The sequence below is a fragment of the Mustela lutreola genome, chromosome 4, assembly GCF_030435805.1.
Source record: "Mustela lutreola isolate mMusLut2 chromosome 4, mMusLut2.pri, whole genome shotgun sequence".
NCBI classification, from domain to species: Eukaryota; Metazoa; Chordata; class Mammalia; order Carnivora; family Mustelidae; genus Mustela; species Mustela lutreola.
The window spans coordinates 179,353,182-179,372,736 of NC_081293.1; the positions used below are offsets into that span (position 1 = coordinate 179,353,182).

General features: G+C 46.7%; 1 protein-coding gene across 6 annotated transcripts; it reads left to right on the forward strand.

The window, feature by feature from the left end:
• The first annotated feature begins 15 nt into the window (after nt 1-15).
• On the forward strand, nt 16-17,878 carry GARIN1B (golgi associated RAB2 interactor 1B). Of its 6 annotated transcripts, none has more exons than XM_059171788.1 (9): nt 16-155; nt 4,540-4,725; nt 5,282-5,674; nt 7,248-7,432; nt 8,552-8,804; nt 10,248-10,369; nt 12,766-12,809; nt 15,556-15,724; nt 16,553-17,878. In XM_059171788.1, coding segments are annotated over exons 3-9 (1,023 nt in total). In that variant the 5' UTR covers nt 16-155; nt 4,540-4,725; nt 5,282-5,425; the 3' UTR covers nt 16,554-17,878. The 6 variants fall into 6 exon arrangements, with proteins under 6 accessions (XP_059027771.1, XP_059027770.1, XP_059027773.1 ...); XM_059171787.1 differs by having other exon boundaries at nt 15,556-15,725; nt 16,522-17,877; XM_059171790.1 differs by having other exon boundaries at nt 12,772-12,809; nt 15,556-15,725; nt 16,522-17,876.
• Nucleotides 17,879-19,555: the final 1,677 nt, after the last annotated feature.

Below are 19,555 nucleotides of genomic sequence, written 5' to 3' on the forward strand. Positions count from 1 at the left end.
AGGAATGAGTGTGCCCTCCCCTTCTCACTGGCCAGCATGCAAACGTGATGGCAGGAGCTGGAGCAGCCACCTTGAAACCCAAAGACAGATAGTGACATATTGACAATGGCAGAGATACTCCACCAGCCCAGGACTGCCCGTCTTTGGACTACTGTGTAAGAGCAAATCGAAATTCTATTTTAAGTCACTACATTTTGAGGTCTTTTGACTACCTAGACTATAAGTAATTCATGTAAGCCTCATGTCATTACTTTTACCTAGGATCCTGAAGTTATTTGTACTTATTTGTGTTTTCTTATTTCAAATCATATGTTCCGTGTCTTCCTTTTATAAAAAATTAAACTGTCACTAATAGTCTACTTTTTCCCCTGAGAACCAGCTTATGGATTTATTTATTCTGCTGTGCTTAGTATTTTAAGATTATGTTGGCTTCCTTTATACTTGAATGGATGTCATTCCTGTATGTAAATGTAATTCCTGTTTGTGGAATTATTGATTCACATCATTTCATTTTCTCATCCCATGTAAAGTTGCTGAAGTCTGGAACCAGTCTCATTTTATTCCCCTTGGTAGGAGCACCTGGGTGGCTCAGTGGGTTAAAGCCTCTGCCTTTGGCTCAGGTCGTGATCCCAGGGTCCTAGGATCAAGTCCCGCATTGGGCTCTCTGCTTCCCCCTCTATCTCTGCCTGCCTCTCTGCCTACTTGTGATCTCTGTCAAAGAAATAAATAAAATCTTTTTTAAAAATGTATTCCCCTTGGTAGATTTTCTGCTTCTTCTATCCAGATATTTGTAGTAAGATGCTTTTGTTGTGCTAAGATTTAGCATCTTCCCAAGAGCTATACTGGTCTCAGTGGTTTCTTTACTCAGTTTACCTAGAATAGAGTAAATCCATTTGTGTGCCAAATTGGGTCTTGTGTTTTAGAAATGGCTTTTTCTTTTACATGTTTGAATACTTTTTCAATTCCATTTGTTCCCTCTTCATCAGGGACTCTAGCTGTATGTTTGGTCAACATAAATGTCTCCCACATCCATCATTTTCTTTCCAGTCTTTTCATCTCTTGCCCTTCTTTATTATACTTAGTGTGATAGTCTCTGACCTGCTGACCATGTCACTGTCTCGGTTTGCTGTCATATCACCTCCATTTTTTGTGGAAGTGTGACTGTCAGATACTGAGCAGTGAGATACTGAGTGTGACTGTCAGATAGTGAGCAGGTTTTTCTTCTTTTTTTTTTTTCTCCTTACATGCTGTCCCCTTTTCATCTTATTTTGGTATCTCTAATTTTGTTTGTCTACTTGCTTGTTTCATGGGATCTATAAGGTCCCTTGATGGTACAGAGAGGATTCTTGTCAAGGACTTTATTCTATTTCCTGGTATCATTTTTCTTCTGAGATATATTCTTTTAACATATTTTCCTAGGACATTCTTTGGGAAAGAAGGGTAATATCTTACATAGATCCTATGATAGCTCTTTGCTAAGAAATAGTGGCTATTTAAAAAACAAAACTTTCCTGAATCCATCAGCCCTTTATTTTTTATTATTTATTATTTTATCTATTTATTTTATTTATTTATTTGTCAGAGAGAGAGAGAGAGAGTGCTCAAGGAGGGAGAGCAGCAAGCAGAGGGAGAAGCAGGCTTCCCACTAAGCAAGGAGCCTGTCGTGAGACTTGATCCCAGGATCCCAGGATCATGACCTAAGCCGAAGGCAGACACTTAATGACTGAGCCACCCAAGTGTCCCTCCATCAACCCTTTAGATATAAATTCTATTTCACGGAAAAATAGTAGCTAGACAAGCAAACTAGACACCACAAGGAAGTAACCAGATAGATCCAGAAGATGAGATATTCTGTAGGACAATGATCTCAATTGCTTTCACTAGTAAGTGTCCTAAAAAAGGGACTGTACTAGATTAAAATAAACTTAAGGGGGATGTGTGCTCCTGGATTGAATACTGATATGAATAAATCAGTTGTAAGAATAACTGGAGTTAATTGGAGAAATTTTAATATGGCCTAGAAATTAGATGAGATGAGATAAAAGTATACCAAAATACAAAGGTAAAAAAGTGTTGGTTAAATAATACAGATTCTAAAAAAATTAAAAACAATTTTTAGAACATAATCTCTCTCTCTCTCTCTCTCTGTCTCACAAACACACACACGCACATCCATGGTTGTTGCAGTGATGTTCTCTGGGAGGTAAGAATATGCTGTTTGTTTTTTAAACTTGTCTCTATTTTCTGATGTTCTACAAGCACATATACTGCTTATGTAATAGTTTTTTTTTTTAAATAGTGACATAGATTTAAATGGGACAGATTTGTCATGAAGATAATAAAGCTTATACTTCAGGGCCCTTTGTTCACATGGAAACTTCCCAGGCCCCTAAGAGGGCTTCTGGCAATGTTTTATCATATTTTTGTGGTAATACCATATTTATTTTCCTTTTTATGTTTTGGAAATGTTTTACTGTAGTAAAATAGACATGAAATGTACCATTTCAAATGTCCAGTTCAGTGGCATGACGTCCATTCACACTGTTGGGGGCGCATCACCACCCGCATCTCTGGAACTTTGTCATCTTCCTGAACTAAAACTCTGTACCCATTAAACAATAACTCCCTACTGCCCCAACTATCCAATTTTTAAAAAAGATTTTATTATTTATTTGACAGACAGAGATCACAAGTAGGCAGAGAGGCAGGCAGAGAGAGAGGAGGAAGCAGGCTCCTCGCTGAGTAGAGAACCCAATGTGGGGCTCGATCCCAGGACCCCAAGATCATGACCTGAGCCAAAGGCAGAGGCTTTAACCCACTGATCCACCCAGGCGCTCCCAGTATTTTTATTTTTAAGTGTCTCCAAAACTGTATAAACTCTAAGCTCCACAGCACCCTGGTCTAGCCCCAACTGAATATGCAATCAGGTATCCTGGTCACTCCTGAGCAAGTTTGAAGTGATACTCAACACTACTAAGTGATTTTAGCCTCAAACCAAAGTACTATCAACACTGTCAAAGAGACAAGACCACTGAGGCGGGGGGCAGAGCGGCAAGAGAAGCAGACTCCCCACTGACCAAGGAGACTGATACGGGACTTGATCCCAGGACCCTGGGATCGTGAACTGAGCCAAAGGCAGATGCTTAACCAACTGAGCCACCCAGGTGCCCTATATCAGCAATTTTTAAGCCTGACTTGGTATAACAGAAAACCCAAATTTATTTCTCTCATATATAAAGGAAGTCTGGAGGTACACAGTCCAGGAAGGCCTAGTATGGCTATTTTATGATTATCAAGGAACTGGAGCCCTTTTATCTTTCTATGCTACCATCAGCGGAATATCACATCATGGCCCAATGGGGCTGCTCAAGATCCAGCTGTCAAATCTCTATTCCAGCCAGAAGGAAAAAAATAATAAGGAGTGAGAAAGTATGCCTTTTCCTCCTATGTCTCTTCACCACAGATGCAGGTTGCGCTTACATCTCTGTTGCCACAACATGGCCTTACCCCTAACTGTAAGGGAGGCCAGGAAATGTAATCTTTATTCCAGAAAACTGTGCCCGACTAAAGATCAGACCTTCCACCATTAATAAGGAAATGGAGAGAATGGATATTGAAAAAGGCAACTGAGCATCTATAAGATGGTTTTTAGAAAGATTTGGTGTGCTAGCTTTTGAGGCTTGAGGGGGGCAAGTAGGAAGGGTGGGCATCTTAAAGACATTTGATTATTGCTTTAGATTCTGTTTAGTGCCGAAAGCTCACTTCCTCGTAATTAACTTTCTAGACTGGGCACTAAACCTCTTCCACATACCACAGAAATGGGCTAAAGAGGCTTGCAGAGAAAACAGAAAAAGCCATCTTCCCCATTGAAGGGGACTTCTGGCTGTCTCAATGGCCAAATACATACAAACTGCATATCTAGACCAATCAGCTAGACCATAGCAGGCAAGTTCAATTCATCTCAGCGTGTTAACTGCCATCACTTTTGGACTGTGTGTTGCTTCCAGAGCAATGTCAACCTCAGAACAGGGTCTCTTGACCCCATCCCTAGAGACCATTCCATAGAGGACATTTGTCCCACATGATAAACAGAAGAAAACAAGGAACATGAACGCGGCAGTTGCTTTACCAACCAGGGAGTGGTTTCAGGTGCTGGAACGGGCAAACTAGAAGCCACCAGGTGAGGGGCACATGGAACCAGGTCAGCAAAGCCTCTAGACCTTTCAGCCGCCGCTCTGACTTGATAACGAAATGCAGAAGTAATTCCTCACGCTTGTACATCACATGCACTGGTTGTCCGATTACTTTTCTGAGTTGATCATATTTTATTTTGATTTGATAATACATAGCTTAGTAAGTTCCGGAATTTCGTCCAAATTAGAATATGATTTCTCCCCGAAGCGGACTTGAATAGCGGTCAGCCTGCTTCCTTCTTTGCCCTTGACCTAGCCACTGCAGGGTTTGGAGCTCTTGCTTCCTCCGACTCCAGGCTGAGGAATGCTGTCACTCTCTGAGAGGGGGAATGTCTTGTTGATCTAGCGGAACTGCCCCAGCGCGGTTCCACTCTTCTCTGCTGGGCACCCTCACAGAGCCAGCCTCTGGGGAAGAAACTAATTACGTGGACTCCTCCTTCAGTGTGACCTCCTGAGGGAAACAGACCTGCAAAAGTAACCATCCAGGCAGAGCAGAGCGCGGAGCAGAGCCCTGCGATTCCTTCCAAAACGGGTAAGTGTCCTCCAGATAAACGCAGCCTCATCACAGCTGGGAATGGCGGGGTTTGAAATAGACAACAGCCCTTGAAACTGCTTGGGGTAGGTTGCATTACGAGTAAGGGAGAGCTAAGGATTCCCATGCGGCTCAGTCAGTAAAGCGGCTACCTTCCGTTCAGGCCATGATCCCAGAGTTCTGGGATCAAGTCTCTTATCGGCTTCCCTGCTTGGCGGAATCCTGCTTCTCCCTCTCCCCCTGCCCCTGCTTGTGTTCCCTCTCTCACTGTCTCTCTCTCTCTGTCAAATAAATAAATAAATAAAATCTTTAAAAAAAAAAAAAAAAAAGAGTAAGGGAGGGTTGAAAGGCAGGAAAGAAAATACCCTCCCAGCAGCTTTCCTTCCTTGCTTCCTGCCTGGCTCCCTGAAGCGGACTTGAATAGCGGTCATCCCTTTCCCAGCAACCTCTGGGGGCACTATGTCCCCGGGTTCCGGACAGGGGCTGGGGACTATCAGGGCAGAAACAAGCCCTCTGGAGGAAAAGAGAAACCCCTCTGCATTTTCCTTTCCCACAGGCCTGCCCTGGTTTTTTCATGATGTCATCCATTCAGTATTGTGAGCTGATTGGCGGTCCCAGGCCTTGGCCAGCCACCCAGGGCCAGGAGGGAAGAGAGAGATACCAGGCCAAACTTGCAGCAGGCCCCTGAGCATGTGCGGAAATGTTGTCATCAGTTCCACAGAGAAAGACTTGGTGGAAATCAAAGAAGACAGTAAAAGTCACAAGATCTTTTCCAACATTCCCTTCCCTGAATGCCTGGGAAGAAGTCAGGGGCCTCTTGTCCGTGGATGGGGAGCCAAACCCTGGAGTAGGCCTAGGTGTGGAGGAGGGACTTCTCTGCCAGATGCTTCGTTCTCCAGAATTCAACCTGTTTCCTGACTCAGTGGTGTTTGAAAGCAACTTTGTCCAGGTACCCTTGGGTCGCTCACAATGGCACTCCTTGATTCTTCTCAACTTGTTCCCAAGATGTGGCCGAGAGAGTCTGTCGCGGGGCCTGGAGTGGAGTGAGCACTGAGGCAAGGCGAAGTCAGTGGGCCTGGAATGCAGCTGACCCTGACTTTGCTGAGCCCCCCACAGAGCTTCTTCCGCAGACACTTGTCATTGTGGGGACAGAGGTCAGGTGTTCTCTGCTCTGAGTAGAGGACTTGGTATCCGAACCCCTCAGTGTGCTTCCTTCTCCAGGCTGTCAGGCCCAAGAGGGGAACAAAGAGGAGGCAGTGAAGGGGGCTGCCCTGGGAGGCTTCGTAGCAGAAATGCTGACTGGTGAAAGAGCAGGAGCAGGGCCCCGAGAGGACCAGGGCTCAGGGTCTCTGCCTTCTCGTCAGGGGGCGTCATTGTGCAAATGATCTGCATGCCCTGAATCCTAGTTTCCTCTATTTATAAAAGGGATTGGACCAAGCTGGTTGTTACATGTGAAGCCAGGAAGCAAAGGCACAAGTACAACGAGCACTTGGGGCATTTTTTTTAAAAGATTCATTTATTGGGGCACCTGGGTGGCTCGGTTGTTAAGCATCTGCCTTCGGCTCAGGTCATGATCCCAGGGTCCTGGCATTGAGCCCCTCATCAGGCACCCTTCTCAGCGGGAAGCCTGCTTCTCCTTCTCCCACTCCCCCTGCTTGTGTTCCCTCTCTTGCTGTCTCTGTCAAATAAATATAATCTTTAAAAAAGAAAGAGAGAGAGAGAGAAAGAATAAAGATTTATTTATTTATTTGAGACAGAGAGAGCATGTGCGAGTGAGTGCACTGCATGGGGGGGGGGGAATCTCAAGCAAACTCCCCACTGACCACAGAGCCCACAACTAGAGGGTGGTATGGGCTCCATCCCAGAACCCCAATATAGTGACCTCAGCCAAAATGAGGAGTCGGCCTCTTAACCAACCGCGCCACCCCGGGGCCTCTCTGTGCATTTTTATTTCCTTGCCTGTTCTTCCTTTCCTCTGGCCAAATGGAACCCAGAATAAACAGACCTTGAGAGCTGCAAGGGGAAGTGCAGGAAACAATAGGGTCCCTCAAAGAATGGGGTAAGGACACATTTTTCAAAGAAAAACTAGGAAGCAGTGTGTAAAGGAGTCACAGAAATGTGACACAGGACCAGGAACTCTTGGGTTATAGTTCTGGTGGGCAATTGTTAACAGGAGGTGGGGTAAATACTCCAGTTGTTGAAGCCATATAGGTTTAAACAGTGGTTCTCAATAAGTGTTGATTTCAGCGGCCACCACCAGGGGGCATTTGGCAACCTCTGGAGATACTACTGATTGTCCCAATTTGGGAGGCGTGGCAAGGGGTAGGATTGCTACTAGCCTTTAGTGCATAGAGACAGAGACGGGGTAACCATCCTGTCTTGCTCAGGAAAGCCCCCTCCCCTAAACAAAGAATTAGCCAGCTCCAAATGTGGATAGGACTGAGGTTGAGAGACCACCTCTCCTAGAATACACTGCTGCTTCTGCCCAATGCTCAGGCTGTGCCCCTCGGGCTGCTTTGCAGGTCAGAAAGGGCAGGAACTGGATAGACATCTACAAACCCTCCAACACCATGGCCCTTGGGGTAACCTCCTCCGTGCCCTGCCTGCCCCTTCCCAATATCCTCCTCATGGCTAGTGTCAAATGGCACCAGGGACAGAGCCAGACATGGAACAGACCATCTACGGCCCCAAACATCAAGCTGAAGAGGTAAGCAATAGAGATGCGAAGAGAGGATGAATGCGGTGAGGGGTGGACCCAAAGCAGAGGCTGCTTTGTGACTCAACTCAAAGTAGGGAGAGACGGAGAAGTCACTGGCAGTGACATTACTTTTTTAGACAACAGTAGCCCAAGACAGATCATGCACTGGAAGCATTAAGGCCAAGGTTGCGGGGGGATGGGGCGGAAAAGAGAAGTGTTATGTGGTCAGCAATGAGAAGCCAGTCAGCATGCCCACTTTCCTTCTTGCTGCTCTCACCCACTGAATCCATAGGAAGTCTTCCTGCCTTGGGCCAAGGGGCAAGGAAGCAGTGAGGTCCGGCAGATAGAGCACTAGATATGAGACATGGGTTCTAGTCTTCGGTAGCCAATGACTCGAATCATTTTTGAGTCTCAAGGCTATCTGCCTCATCCCAGTTTTCCTACTGGTAAAACGAGTGGAACTAAGTCTCCCTTAAAACTGTAACATACAGGGACCTCAGACTCCTCTGGGAAGAAACAGCCCTTTTTCATATAAGTAATCTGTAGGATATCTGAAGAATCCCGAGAGATTCCCAGAAATCCAGACAAACCCTTCATTTCTCCATGTCAGTTCCATGATAAACCTCGCCTCTATGTTCTGGGCCTACCTATAGAAAGCCCAGCCCAGTTCCTTCTCCCAGTTCCCAACCCCTTTGGGAAGAGTAGTGAAAGCACTGGGGTCAATGAACGGACAGGCTAGACAGCGCCACTCTGTGGCAGAGAAGGGCAGTTCCTTTAGGCTATCAAGAAAGAAACTGGAAACCCCTGTTACCTAGCCACCTTACCCCAGGGCTATCTCTCTCAAGCAGGATCCCAGGGAACACCAGCCTGAGAATCATGGCAGATTTCAGGGCGACACCCCAGATCCACCGAATCTGAGTTGCAGGGGATTTCTTCAGGTGTCTGCGTTTTAAAACAAGCTCCCCAGGTGAATCTGATCTCGGCAAATTTGAGCACCACGGAGCTGAGCATTCTCTCTTCTACCCCCGAAAGCCTCAGTCCTGTAGGGGACACTCCTCATATTAACGAAGACGTGGTTGGATCAGAAGCCACAGAGCTGCCACGGTGTGTCTTGTCTTGTGGCTTCAGGATCCTCCCACTGAAGTTCGTGGAGTTCCAGGTCTGTGACCGGCTTCAACGCATCTTGCGATTGAGGACAGTCACCGAGAAGATCTACTACCTGAGGCTCCACCAGGACCATCCTGAGACTGTCTTCCACTTCTGGATCCGGCTGGTGCAAATTCTGCATACGGGGCTGTCCATCACCACCAAGGACCCAAGGATCCTTTTCACTCACTGTCTGGTACCCAGGATCAACTGCAGCCCCTCGGGAGACTCTCACGTAAGTGGGCACCATTGCCCCCTCCAGCAAAGGCCAGAGCCAAACTGTGGAGTTTAGGTGTGCTGGTAGGTGAGCTCATAGGTGAGCACACCGTGAAGGCGATCCCTGCCTTAGACCTTTGCTAATCAGCTTTATTGGGGGCATAATTTACGGCCATAAAACCCAGCCCTTTCAAATGTACCACACAGCGTTCTCAGTAACAGTACCGAGTTGGGCAACCATTGCCCTACAAATTCCCTTGTGCCCATGAACAGTCCTTCAAATATCCCTATTTTCTGCCCTATGCATCCACTGCCCTAGGCAGTCTCTATAATTTCTTATTTCTTATAAATTTTGTATAAATGAAATTCTACGATACTAGCCTTTTGTGCCTGGTTTCCTTCCCTCAGCATGGTGTTTTTCAGGCTCATCTACATTGTAGCATGAGGCCACTTCTGCACAGTCACAGACTATCCGTTTTCCTTCTCATTGCAGAGTAGCATTCTGGTGTATGGGTATATCACGTGTTGTTTGTCCATTCACCAGTTGGCCATTTGGATTTTTTCCAGTTTTTGATTATTATGAATAATGATGATGGGAACATTTGTGTACAAGTTTTTGCATAGATGTATGTTTCATTTGTCTTGGGTAGATTCTAAGGAATGTAATGGCTGGGTCATTATTTTTTTTAATTTTTTAAAGGTTTTATTTATTTATTGGACACAGAGAGAGACAGCACAAGCAGGGGGAGCAGCAGAGGGACAGGAAGAAGCAGGCTCCCCACTAAGCAGGGAACCCAATGCAGGGCTCCATCCCAGGATCCCAAGATCATGACCCAAGCCAAAGGCAGTTGCTTAGCAACTGGGCCACCCAGTGCCCCGAGAAAGTAATTTTTTAAACATCTATTGAATTCCTACAACAGATATTTGATCCCCCTACATTTAAATATAAAACTAAGTAGCAGAAGCTTTATTAAAATTTTTAAGAATGGGCTGTTCAGGAACATATGAAGGTATGTTCATAAGAATAGATGATCTAGGGGTGCCTGGGTGGCTCAGTGGGTTAAAGCCTCTGCCTTCAGCTCAGGTCATGATTTCAGGGTCCTGGGATCAAGCCCCACATCAGGCTGCCTCCCCCGTCTCTCTGCCTGCCTCTCTGCCTACTTGTGATTTCTGTCTGTCAAATAAATAAATAAAATTTTTTAAAAAGACGAATAGATGATCTACTAAATTACGTCTAAAGTTTTCAATGACAGTATTATCCTTAAGGCACCAAAGGCTATTTATAACAATTCAGGGGACAGAAACAAACAGAGATGGCCTCAGAATGGCCCCTCTGAGCAGCTAACCCAGCAGCCCAGAGGCAGAGCCCCAGTTCCAGCATCTTCATGTCTGGACCATTATTAGGAAAATGCAGAGACCCCAAGCCCTTAACTACCTGGCTTTGTTGTTTTCCTCCATCTAGTCAGTACAGAAGAAACCCCAAGTCTCCCAGCCCAGCGAGAGCCTCATGCAGCTGATGGCCAAGGGGGAGAGTGAGGCACTCTCTCAGATTTTTGCTGACTTGCACCAGCACGATGAGTTCAGGTATGTGCCTTAAATCGGCCAGCCTCCCGTCTCTGCCTGGGCCCTAAGATCCAGAAACCAAGCAAAGGGAGGAGCGTGAAATGCTGCCACTCAGGATCCAGGTTTTATCCTTGACTCAGAATAACCTTTACCCAGCTCTCTTTGCCTTAGTCTCCTCCACACAGCCCACACGGTGGGCCTGACTCCAGAGGAATGTTGTACAAAATAAAAAGTAACTCTTCGATAAGAAGAGGAAGTTAGTAGCATAGGTGGGAAAGGAAAACCTAATTTCTAACCCTGTTCCTAGTCTTTAGGGAGAAAAAGCGAAAACATTGTCTACTCATTGAGTTCATTTACCTCTTCCCCTGGCTAGCTAAGCCTCTGCTTAGCCTTCGGGAAGCTCCTGTGGTTGCTTTCTAAATGGATAATCTGTTCTGGAAAACTCCATTGTACCGGCCCATGTTCTCTGTGCCTGAGGAAATGTCCCTGTATGTGCAGGTGCCTTAGGGCTAACAGGCATTGAGAGCACTTAGAACACAGGGCACTGCGACCAGAGGGCAAAGATGATTGGGAATCAGGGTCCCGGCAATCTTGATTTGTGGTTTAAAAGAAAAGGGCGGACAGAAGTAAGTTAGGAAATGTCACCAGAAGAGAAAAACCAGGAAGGAAGGAGAGAGAGAGAAGAAAGAAGGAATGAAAGAAAGGGAGGGAAGAAGGGGAGAGGAGAGAAGAGGAGAGGAGAGGAAAGAAAGGCCTTTTTCTCAGTGTCGGGAGTTGGAGGGGACAATCTCTTACAGTGGTTCAGAGCTCACCCAGCCCTGGGCCCCAGGCACTGCTCTGACTGTGAGCCCTTGGGCCCATTGCTTCACTTTTCTGGTCCCAAGGGTTCAGATCTGCAGAATGGAAATAAATGATAGTAGTGCCAACCTCACCCAGATAGCGTAAGGTGACATGAGCTCATACACATCAGTCCTTGGCATGCTCCTCAGCAGATTCAGAGGTGGACGGAGGAAATCCTCAATCAATATTAACTTGTATTATTAACTCAAACGTGGGCTGGAAGTAGAAAAGTATTCGCGCAAGACAAAGATGTGTCAGTTGCCCACTGCCTAAGAATTTATACCAGAAGTTGTCACTCTATGTATGTATCAAAGGCTTAACTACAGAGATCTGTAGTTAAGAAATTTCTGGGTGAGAGGTCACATTGCTGAGCTCGAGACCCCTGGACTCTAGTAGAGCAAGATATATTGAAGCAACTTACTGACCCTCTCAAAATCTGAAATCATGGATTTTTCTTTTGTCATTACCATTTGCTTCTATTTATACTCCTGGCCACCATTCAGGCACCTGGCCACACCCAGCTACAAGGGAGCTGGGAAATGCACTCACCAGCGTGTGTGTAGCCACGGGCCCAACGCAAAGTCAGAGGTTCTGCCGCCCACAGAAGGAAGGAAGAAGGGGGTCTAGGGGCCTGTTGTCAATCTCTGGCACAGGCAACTTCTAATGTTTCTGGAAGGTCAGAGGGGACTTAAGGCCAGAAGGAGAAATAGGCTCTACCCAGAGGAAGGGTGGAGAAAGCTACAGAGGTTTAGGGAACAAATGAGGCTTCATCCTGAGGAAGAGATTGGTGAGTTTAGAAAAAAAAGGAGGGTGGGCCTGCGCAGAAATGGCGGGGGGTGGGAGGATGGAAGAGGTGGGCAGAGCTGAGCCAGGGCCTGGGAAGCCCTGTGAATGAATGAAGGCTTTAGCGGAGTGGGAGCCTTAGCCTCATTTAAACTGGGAAGTGACGTGATCCAAGGTGACGCTGGCTGCCCAGGTGACAGTTGATTTGAAGGGAGGGAGCCTAGGTGTGAAGAGGCCAGCCAGTAAACTGAGGCAACCTCATCTGGGCTGTCATGTCCTGAATGGATCAGAGGGCTGTGAGAAACAGGGAGAAATGAATTTTTGCTTCGCTGTCCTCTCAGGAATTGCTTTGGACGGACATTTGGTCTCTTCTCTTTAAGTTCCCAGAATGAAGCCCCCAGTGATGGTTTCTCTCTCCTCATCCAGGCAGGTTCTAGTCTGGTCACAATTCTATCAGTTTTTGCACATTGGCAACAACAAGCAACTTACGGCAAATAAAATGAAAGGCTGAGACAAAGGACCAAACAGATGGAGTCGCACCCACTTTTCCTCAGCAAAAGCAGCAGCAAGGGCTCTGCTCCCACCCCACCCCCCTCTCCCCTCCCCCTTCCCTAGTTTTTCTTCTGGTACTTTGTTACCAGGGTAGCCAGCAGCGGGCCTTTTTCATATTTATATCTGCCTCTAAAGCTTTTGCATCAAGAAAAATGTGACTAGAAACAAGATTTGAAATGAGAATTTCATGCTCTGTTCTTTTTCTTTTGGCCTTCGTTTCCTTGATCCTGAAATGGCTGGAGTTCCAGGAGCAGCAAAAAGACACAGACCAAAAAGGACAGCTCAGGTAACGGAGGGAACAGGGCACCCACGTCTCGGAGAACTTTCTGCCCCACAGATGTAGGAAGAAGGTCCCCTCCAGCTCCCCATCCCAGCGTCCCCAGATCTCTGTTGTCCTTCCATACCTGAGTCTGACTTCCTCCAGGCTCTTTGGTCCCCGTGCTCAACTTGGTAGCAAGTCTTAGCGATTTCTCTCTTTGAAATGTTTCTGATATGCTTTCCTTCAGCTCTACTCCCACAGATTCTACCCTAATCCGCCTTATCACCACATGCCTGGCCCGTCCAGTAATCTTCTGCTAGTTCATTCATTCATTTACTCATTCCAAAACATGCAGGGAGCCCTTGGCAAGTGCCCAACACTGTGAAGTCCCAATGGAGGAGGACATAGTATCCACTCAAAAAGGTTTATAATTTGGTGGTCAGATGGGTAGATCCTGAAATCACAAAACCTCTCTTTCTAGGAAACATTCAGAACTCATACCTGGGGTATCTCGGGAGCACAAAGACAGGGGTCCCTCACTCCCCACAGGAGACTGCTGGGGAGGGCCTATGAGCTGAGTCGTAGAGGAGGGCTACAGGCAGGGCATGCCGAAGAAGAGGAGGCAGAGCCTTCTGAGAGTCAGAGTCTGTGTGAAAGTGCATGACACATTCTGGAAAGAGCAGCCGGTTCCCTAGATATTGCCAGGTTCTAGTTTACCCCAAATCCACGCCTTTTGGCATGCATGACCCTGTGCAAACGTCCCACCCTTCCCCATCTCACCTGATCCCTTTCTCCCCCTCAAATAGAAGCCCTGTGCCCCATCTTTTTCTCCAGCCCAAATCTGCTCTAGGTAAGCCTTAGCTATCCTTCCCCGTGTGTTACTCATCCCGTCTGCTTCCTTCCCCGTGTGTTACTCATCCCGTCTGCTCCCTTCCCGCTGATGCTCCACCCGCAATCCTACCTGTCTTTCCAGACGAATCCTTCCTTGGTCATAACCTCTCTCCCATTATTCCCTACTTGTTTCATAGGCTTAAGCCTCATTTCTTCAACCAATATTCATTCTTCTCATGCCTCTGAGTTATCTGCAGTGGCAAGCCCAGGATTAGGAACGCAAAGGGAGCTCGAGAAATATCCACGCGCCACACCACTAATAAATTATTCTTCCCAACTGGTTCAGGAGGTGGCCAGAATATCGTGTTATATTTAGGGAATTTAGAGGAATGCGTAGATCTCAGAGAAGCTCTCGTCCAGTCCAGGGATTGCAACTCAAATGTCTGCAGGTGCTACAAATGGGTAGGGAGTCTAGGTGTCCTGTAAGAAATGGCTGACTTTTCTTTCCACCCCATTGTGAGTTACACCCCAGCTGGACTGACCCTTGGTTTCAGCAAGGAGGCAGTAGGAGGTGATGGGGAGGGTAGCATCAAGAAAGTGAAGGTTTCCATGAAGCCTTCAGTATTCACCATGGTGGAACACAAGCCTGGTATTGCCAGATATTCTGATTTCTCAACAAAAGCCAAAAATCTGGATTCTTACGTAACACAGCCCCTCCCCCATAAAAACTAAAACACAGTCCAGGCTGATACTTAGTAGGCAAACACAACCTATCTGGGGAGCGAATTCAGCCTGGAGGCTGCCGGGTCATCCAGTCCCTGCTCTAAATGGTGGGTAAAGCTGACCCGGATCCATAATCCCCGAAGCCTGAGAATGCATTCTCATGCCATGTGAGCAATGATACAATGATGATGCATTAGTGTTTTCACACAAACATTCCATCACACACACACACACACACACACACACACACACACACTCAAAACATACTCCATGAGATTATGATTGAAGAAGACAGAATAAGTCACACTTATTTCTAGGACTCGAGAGAACAGCTGGAATTTCAGAATCATGAGGTATGTGTTTTCACGGGAACTATGATGCCCATGCTGTCATAAGGCTGATTTCAGTGAATCATCCTAGGATGTCCCCAGGGCCCTTTCTTTCCTCGGCCCTTTCTTTCCTTTTTCAACTCTTTAGTCCAGATAATATACCCTTTGAGTTTGGAAGGACAATTATACCCCAACCTCTCGGAACTTCTGGATGAAAAGAAAAACCAATGTCCCAAGGCTTACCTGTGTGGCTAAACCTTTCAACTCCCCCATCAGTGGGTAGTGTGGCCCTACTGCAGTGCTTCCCAAACTATAATGTGCAAGCAGCCCCCTGGAGATCTTGTTAAAATGCAGATTTTAAGTCAGTATTGTGCATTTCTAACACGCTTCTGGTTATGCCAAAGCTGTTGGGCTGCAAGCCACCTTTACGGTACCTGAAGCCAAGTGGACTGAGGACAGGCTCAGGCTGAAGGGTATCTGGGTTCAAGGCCATTGCCAGTTCAGCTAGCTGAATCTCCTTGGGAAATTCACTCAGTATGCTCCCCAAGCCACATATGGTTCCCTCCTTTTACTGGCACTGCCTGGTTCAAACCATAGAATAGTTAAAATATGGGCTCTAACTGCCTGGCTTTGAATTCTGGCTCTGACTCCTCATTATATGACCCTGGGTAAGTGACTTAACTGCGCTGGGCCTCAGAGTCCTAGTAAGATGGGGACCACAGCAGCGCTGATCTCTCCAGCTCCTTGTGAGAATTAAAAGAGCTTTAAAGCACATGATGGTTGGGGACCACACCTGGCTCGTAAGAAGCACCCCACCAGTGTTGGGCCATGACTGCAAGACTGCTCTGTGAATTAAAGGTACAAACAAATGCATTCCCTTTATGACCTAGAGAGAGAGACTCACAGAGAGGATGGCATCCCTTGCATCCGTGACCTCAGCTGGAGAAATTCGCTCACTTATGGAGAGTGGGAAAGAGAGAACCCCTCTGGGCCGCAGCCCCTTTCACTCCTCAGCACCCTGGCAGCCTCCACGGGGCTACAGCTGGCCCCGCTCATATAGGTACTGTATTGGAAATAATCTGACCGTCTTCATGGGACAGCCCTGGAGTCCCATTTCAGGCCTGGGTTCAGGTCCTAGGGGCCTGGGGGTGATTCCAGGAGGTGGTGGGTGGGAGTGGGGGTTGCCAGCCAAAGCCACCTCAGTTCTGTTTGTTCCTTCCCGGTTCTTCTCTACCTCCAACTGGGTTGAGTGAAATCCTAAATGTGGCAGCTCCAGAGCCCCACTAGAGGCCCCTGGGAGTTCTTACCAGTGGCTCTGAAGGGACAGAGACCAGGACAACACTGTTGTGGCTAGACCTGCTTTCTCCCCGCTGTGTGGGAGGGGCTGTGTCCTCCTGTCCTCCGCAGCACAGTCCCTCCCTCTGGCTTCTTTGAGGGAGTGGGAAGCTGGCTCTTCCTTTTCCTTTCCAGAGCTTTTGGGGAGCCCCAACCTTCTGTCACAGAACGAACGAGAAGGAACTAGGCCAGAAAGCGTGGGCTAGGGGGTGATACTTCTCTGGAGCCCAGCCTTATTTTCCCATGTGCCAAATGTTCATCCCCATCCATTTATTCATTTGGCCAATATTCATTAAGTACTTTCTATGTGCCTCTGTCTGACCAGAGGGAGATCTCTAAAGAAGGGAGGAGTGGCTTGTGTTTTCTCCAGCCAAATAATATCAATATAACACTTACCCTTATGAGATGCCTGTTATTAAGAGTTGACAATTAAACAACTACCTTAAGTATCTTTGTGTCCACAGACAAGTTTTTTAGGCAAGCTGTATTTCATTGGACATTTTTCTCCCCTACGCTAACAGGAAATTCTATCTGAACCCCTTTTGCGCACTGGAGAGAATCTATGCGGCCCTCGCCAACACCACTCACATTCGGCTTTCTGAGGGACTCTGTCTGCTGTAGGGAAGGAGAAAGCTACAACTAAGGAAAAATAAGAGTCTCCTCATGCTGACAGCATAGCCTTTCCTTGGAGAACCATTTGGGAGCATGGCTCCGGGTAAGGGCATCATTCCAACATCATTCCTCTACGCAACTCTGGTCCACACCACCACCGTCCTACCTCACCTCCGTTATCACCGCCAGGGAAGACACAGGAAGCTGTGATGGAGATGACGAGAAGAAAGGAAAGGGAAGCAGGACTGACGGAGAGGGGAAGAGAACAAAATGGCGGTGGTGAGGAGGTGGAGGGAGGAAGTCAGAGGAGAGGGGAGATCTCACAGAAAGGCGGTAACAGAAATAAACAGAAGGGACCCGAATGAGAAGCCAAAGAGGAAAAGAGAAGAAATACACCACTGAGAGATGCCTCACGAAGCTTCTATTTATCTAATTTAAAACTTGAAAGTAAGGCCATATACCCAAACAAATGTGTGTTCTTCTCTGTGCCAATTATTCTGGATAACTATGAGGGACTAAAAACAATTCCAGCCAAGGGCCTCTCCTGAAGTTTCCTTTTTTTCCCTTTTTTATTTTATTTTATTTTATTTTTGTTGTTGTTAGTCCCTCTTTTGATTTAAGCTTTACATCTTCTTCCTAAGCACATTCCCTAACTTGGATTTGCTAGCCTGGCCCTGGTGTTTCAAATGAAGGTTTGGGATTGAGACTGCAGAAAGTTTCCTCAGGAGGCAGTATTAAGACAAGGTGTGTGAGGTAGGGGGACTTTCTCTTTTGTGGTCCAACATTCTAAGCTGGCTGTGGTCTCAGTCCTACAGACACTAGCTCAATTTCTTTTACATCTGATACCCCCTTTAAATGTTGACATACCTTGTTAGTGCTTATGAAACCAGTGATTCCACAGAGAGGAGGTCCTACCTCAAAACATAAGTCAGAGGCTCCAGGATTAGAGTAAAGGTAAAATCAGAGGTTCACAAATTACAGATCAAGGGAGTCACCAAGGAGTGTCTGTCTCATGGCTCACAGACTGGCCATTTTATTCAAAATACACAATATTTCAGGGGCACCTGGGTGGCTCAGTGGGTTAAAGCCTCTGCCTTCGGCTCAGTTCACAGTACCAGGGTCCTGGGATTGAGCCCCGAATCGGGATCGAGCCCCACATCCGGATTGAGCCCCGCATCAGGCTCTCTGCTCGGCAGGGAGCCTGCTTCCTCCTCTGTCTCTCTGCCTGCTTCTGATCTCTGTCTGCCAAATAAATAAAATCTTTTTAAAAATGTAATTTAAAAAATAAAATACACTATATTTCACATTCAGTAAAAAATAGACCATGAATATTTCAACCAACTTTCCAATTTTTCAGATATCTTGCTCTGATTTAAGATAGGCTACAAGGGTCTTTTCCAACACTGGAGTAATTTAAAGGGTTGGAGGGCTAAAAGGTAAGGTCCTGGATCACCATCACTCTTTCCAGGGACGGATTTTATCCTAATTGTTGGTGATTTCAGTATCCACCTAGATGAACCCTCCCATGCCCTGGTCGAGGTTCCTTGAGCTGCTGTACCCCAGTAATCCTGCCCACTACCCTCATCAGCCATTGACTCTTGTGATTTTATCCTAGAGTTTGTCGTTAATCACTGCACCCCACTCCATGAATCCCTCTCTCCAGCTCCACTACCTCCTGTCTTTCCCTGAGTCCAGTAATCCTTCCACCCACTAATCCCACAATCTATTGCTCCTTCTGGGTTTTCACTGTCCCTCTCACTCCTCATGTCATTTCCTTCCCCTTCAGCCTAGATTCCATGATCAGTCATTATTCTCACCATTCCCTTCCATGCACCCTCAACACCTTTGTGTCTCTTCCACGTGATTCTATTTACTTGGCCAAGTCCTACTCTTCACCAACTCCATGCCTGCATCATGCCGCTAAACTTGGCTGGAGAAAACCACGTGATATACTAACCTATATTACCTCAAAGTCATCTCAGTTTTCGGGAGAGTCCTCAATGTTGCTTGGAGATCGCACTATGCTCCCTCATCTGTTCTCTCTCCTGAATGGCTACCTCACACCTCCTCCTCCCTCAGACCCCCAGTGCCTCCCAGTGCTTCCGTTTTCACTGAGAACATCACAGCAATGGAAAGGGAACTCCAAGCTCTCTCCACCATGACCACCACTTACCTGAAACCAGACCCGTAGATCCAGTTTCTCTCCTTATTACTGTGGAAGAACCGTGTCAGTTCTAAGCAAAGTCTAACTCCTTCCTTTTGTACTAGATCCTATCCTATCTCTTCTACTCAAGGACGTTGCTCCAGCAATTCTGCCTTTTTCCTACATCAATTTTATCCTCACTCCTAGATCCTTTCCATCTGCAAGAAGCTGGTATTTCTGCTAAACATATTTCTTCCATTTTAAAATAGAAGAAAATAGGGACGCCTGGGTGGCTCGGTTGGTTGGGCAGCTGCCTTCGGCTCAGGTCATGATCCCAGCGTCCTGGGATCGAGTCCCACATCGGGCTCCTTGCTCTGCAGGGAGCCTGCTTCTCCCTCTGACTCTGCCTTCCACTCTGTCTGCCTGTGCTCGCTCTCTCTCTGACAAATAAATAAATAAAATCTTTAAAAAAAAATAAAATAAAATAGAAGAAAATAAAACAAAATCTTCCTTAGCCCCACTACCCCTCTGCTCCAATTTTCTCCACTCCTTTAAAGTAAATTCCTTAAATGGGTTTCTAATTTCTTGCTTCCTATTCTCTCCTGAACCCCTCTGGTAGGTTTTGGCACCCACTACCCCACCAAACCTGATCCCCACGTTGCTAAAGCCAATGGCTAATCAGTCCTCCTCTCACTGTTACCGGCATGTGACATATGTGACTTCTCCTCTCTCCTTGAAATGCTTTCCTCACTTGACTTTTAGAACACTACACTCTCCTGGCTTTCCTCCTTCACTGACTT

Excerpts from the sequence above, each read along its gene's own strand:
- GARIN1B (XM_059171784.1), top strand. The coding sequence starts at position 5,426 with ATGTTGTCATCAGTTCCACAGAGAAAGACTTGGTGGAAATCAAAGAAG. Across the intron at positions 7,433-8,551 it reads CCAAACATCAAGCTGAAGAG|GATCCTCCCACTGAAGTTCG; the intron begins GTAAGCAATAGA and ends TTGTGGCTTCAG. Across the intron at positions 12,810-13,810 it reads GACCAAAAAGGACAGCTCAG|GCTTAAGCCTCATTTCTTCA; the intron begins GTAACGGAGGGA and ends CTTGTTTCATAG.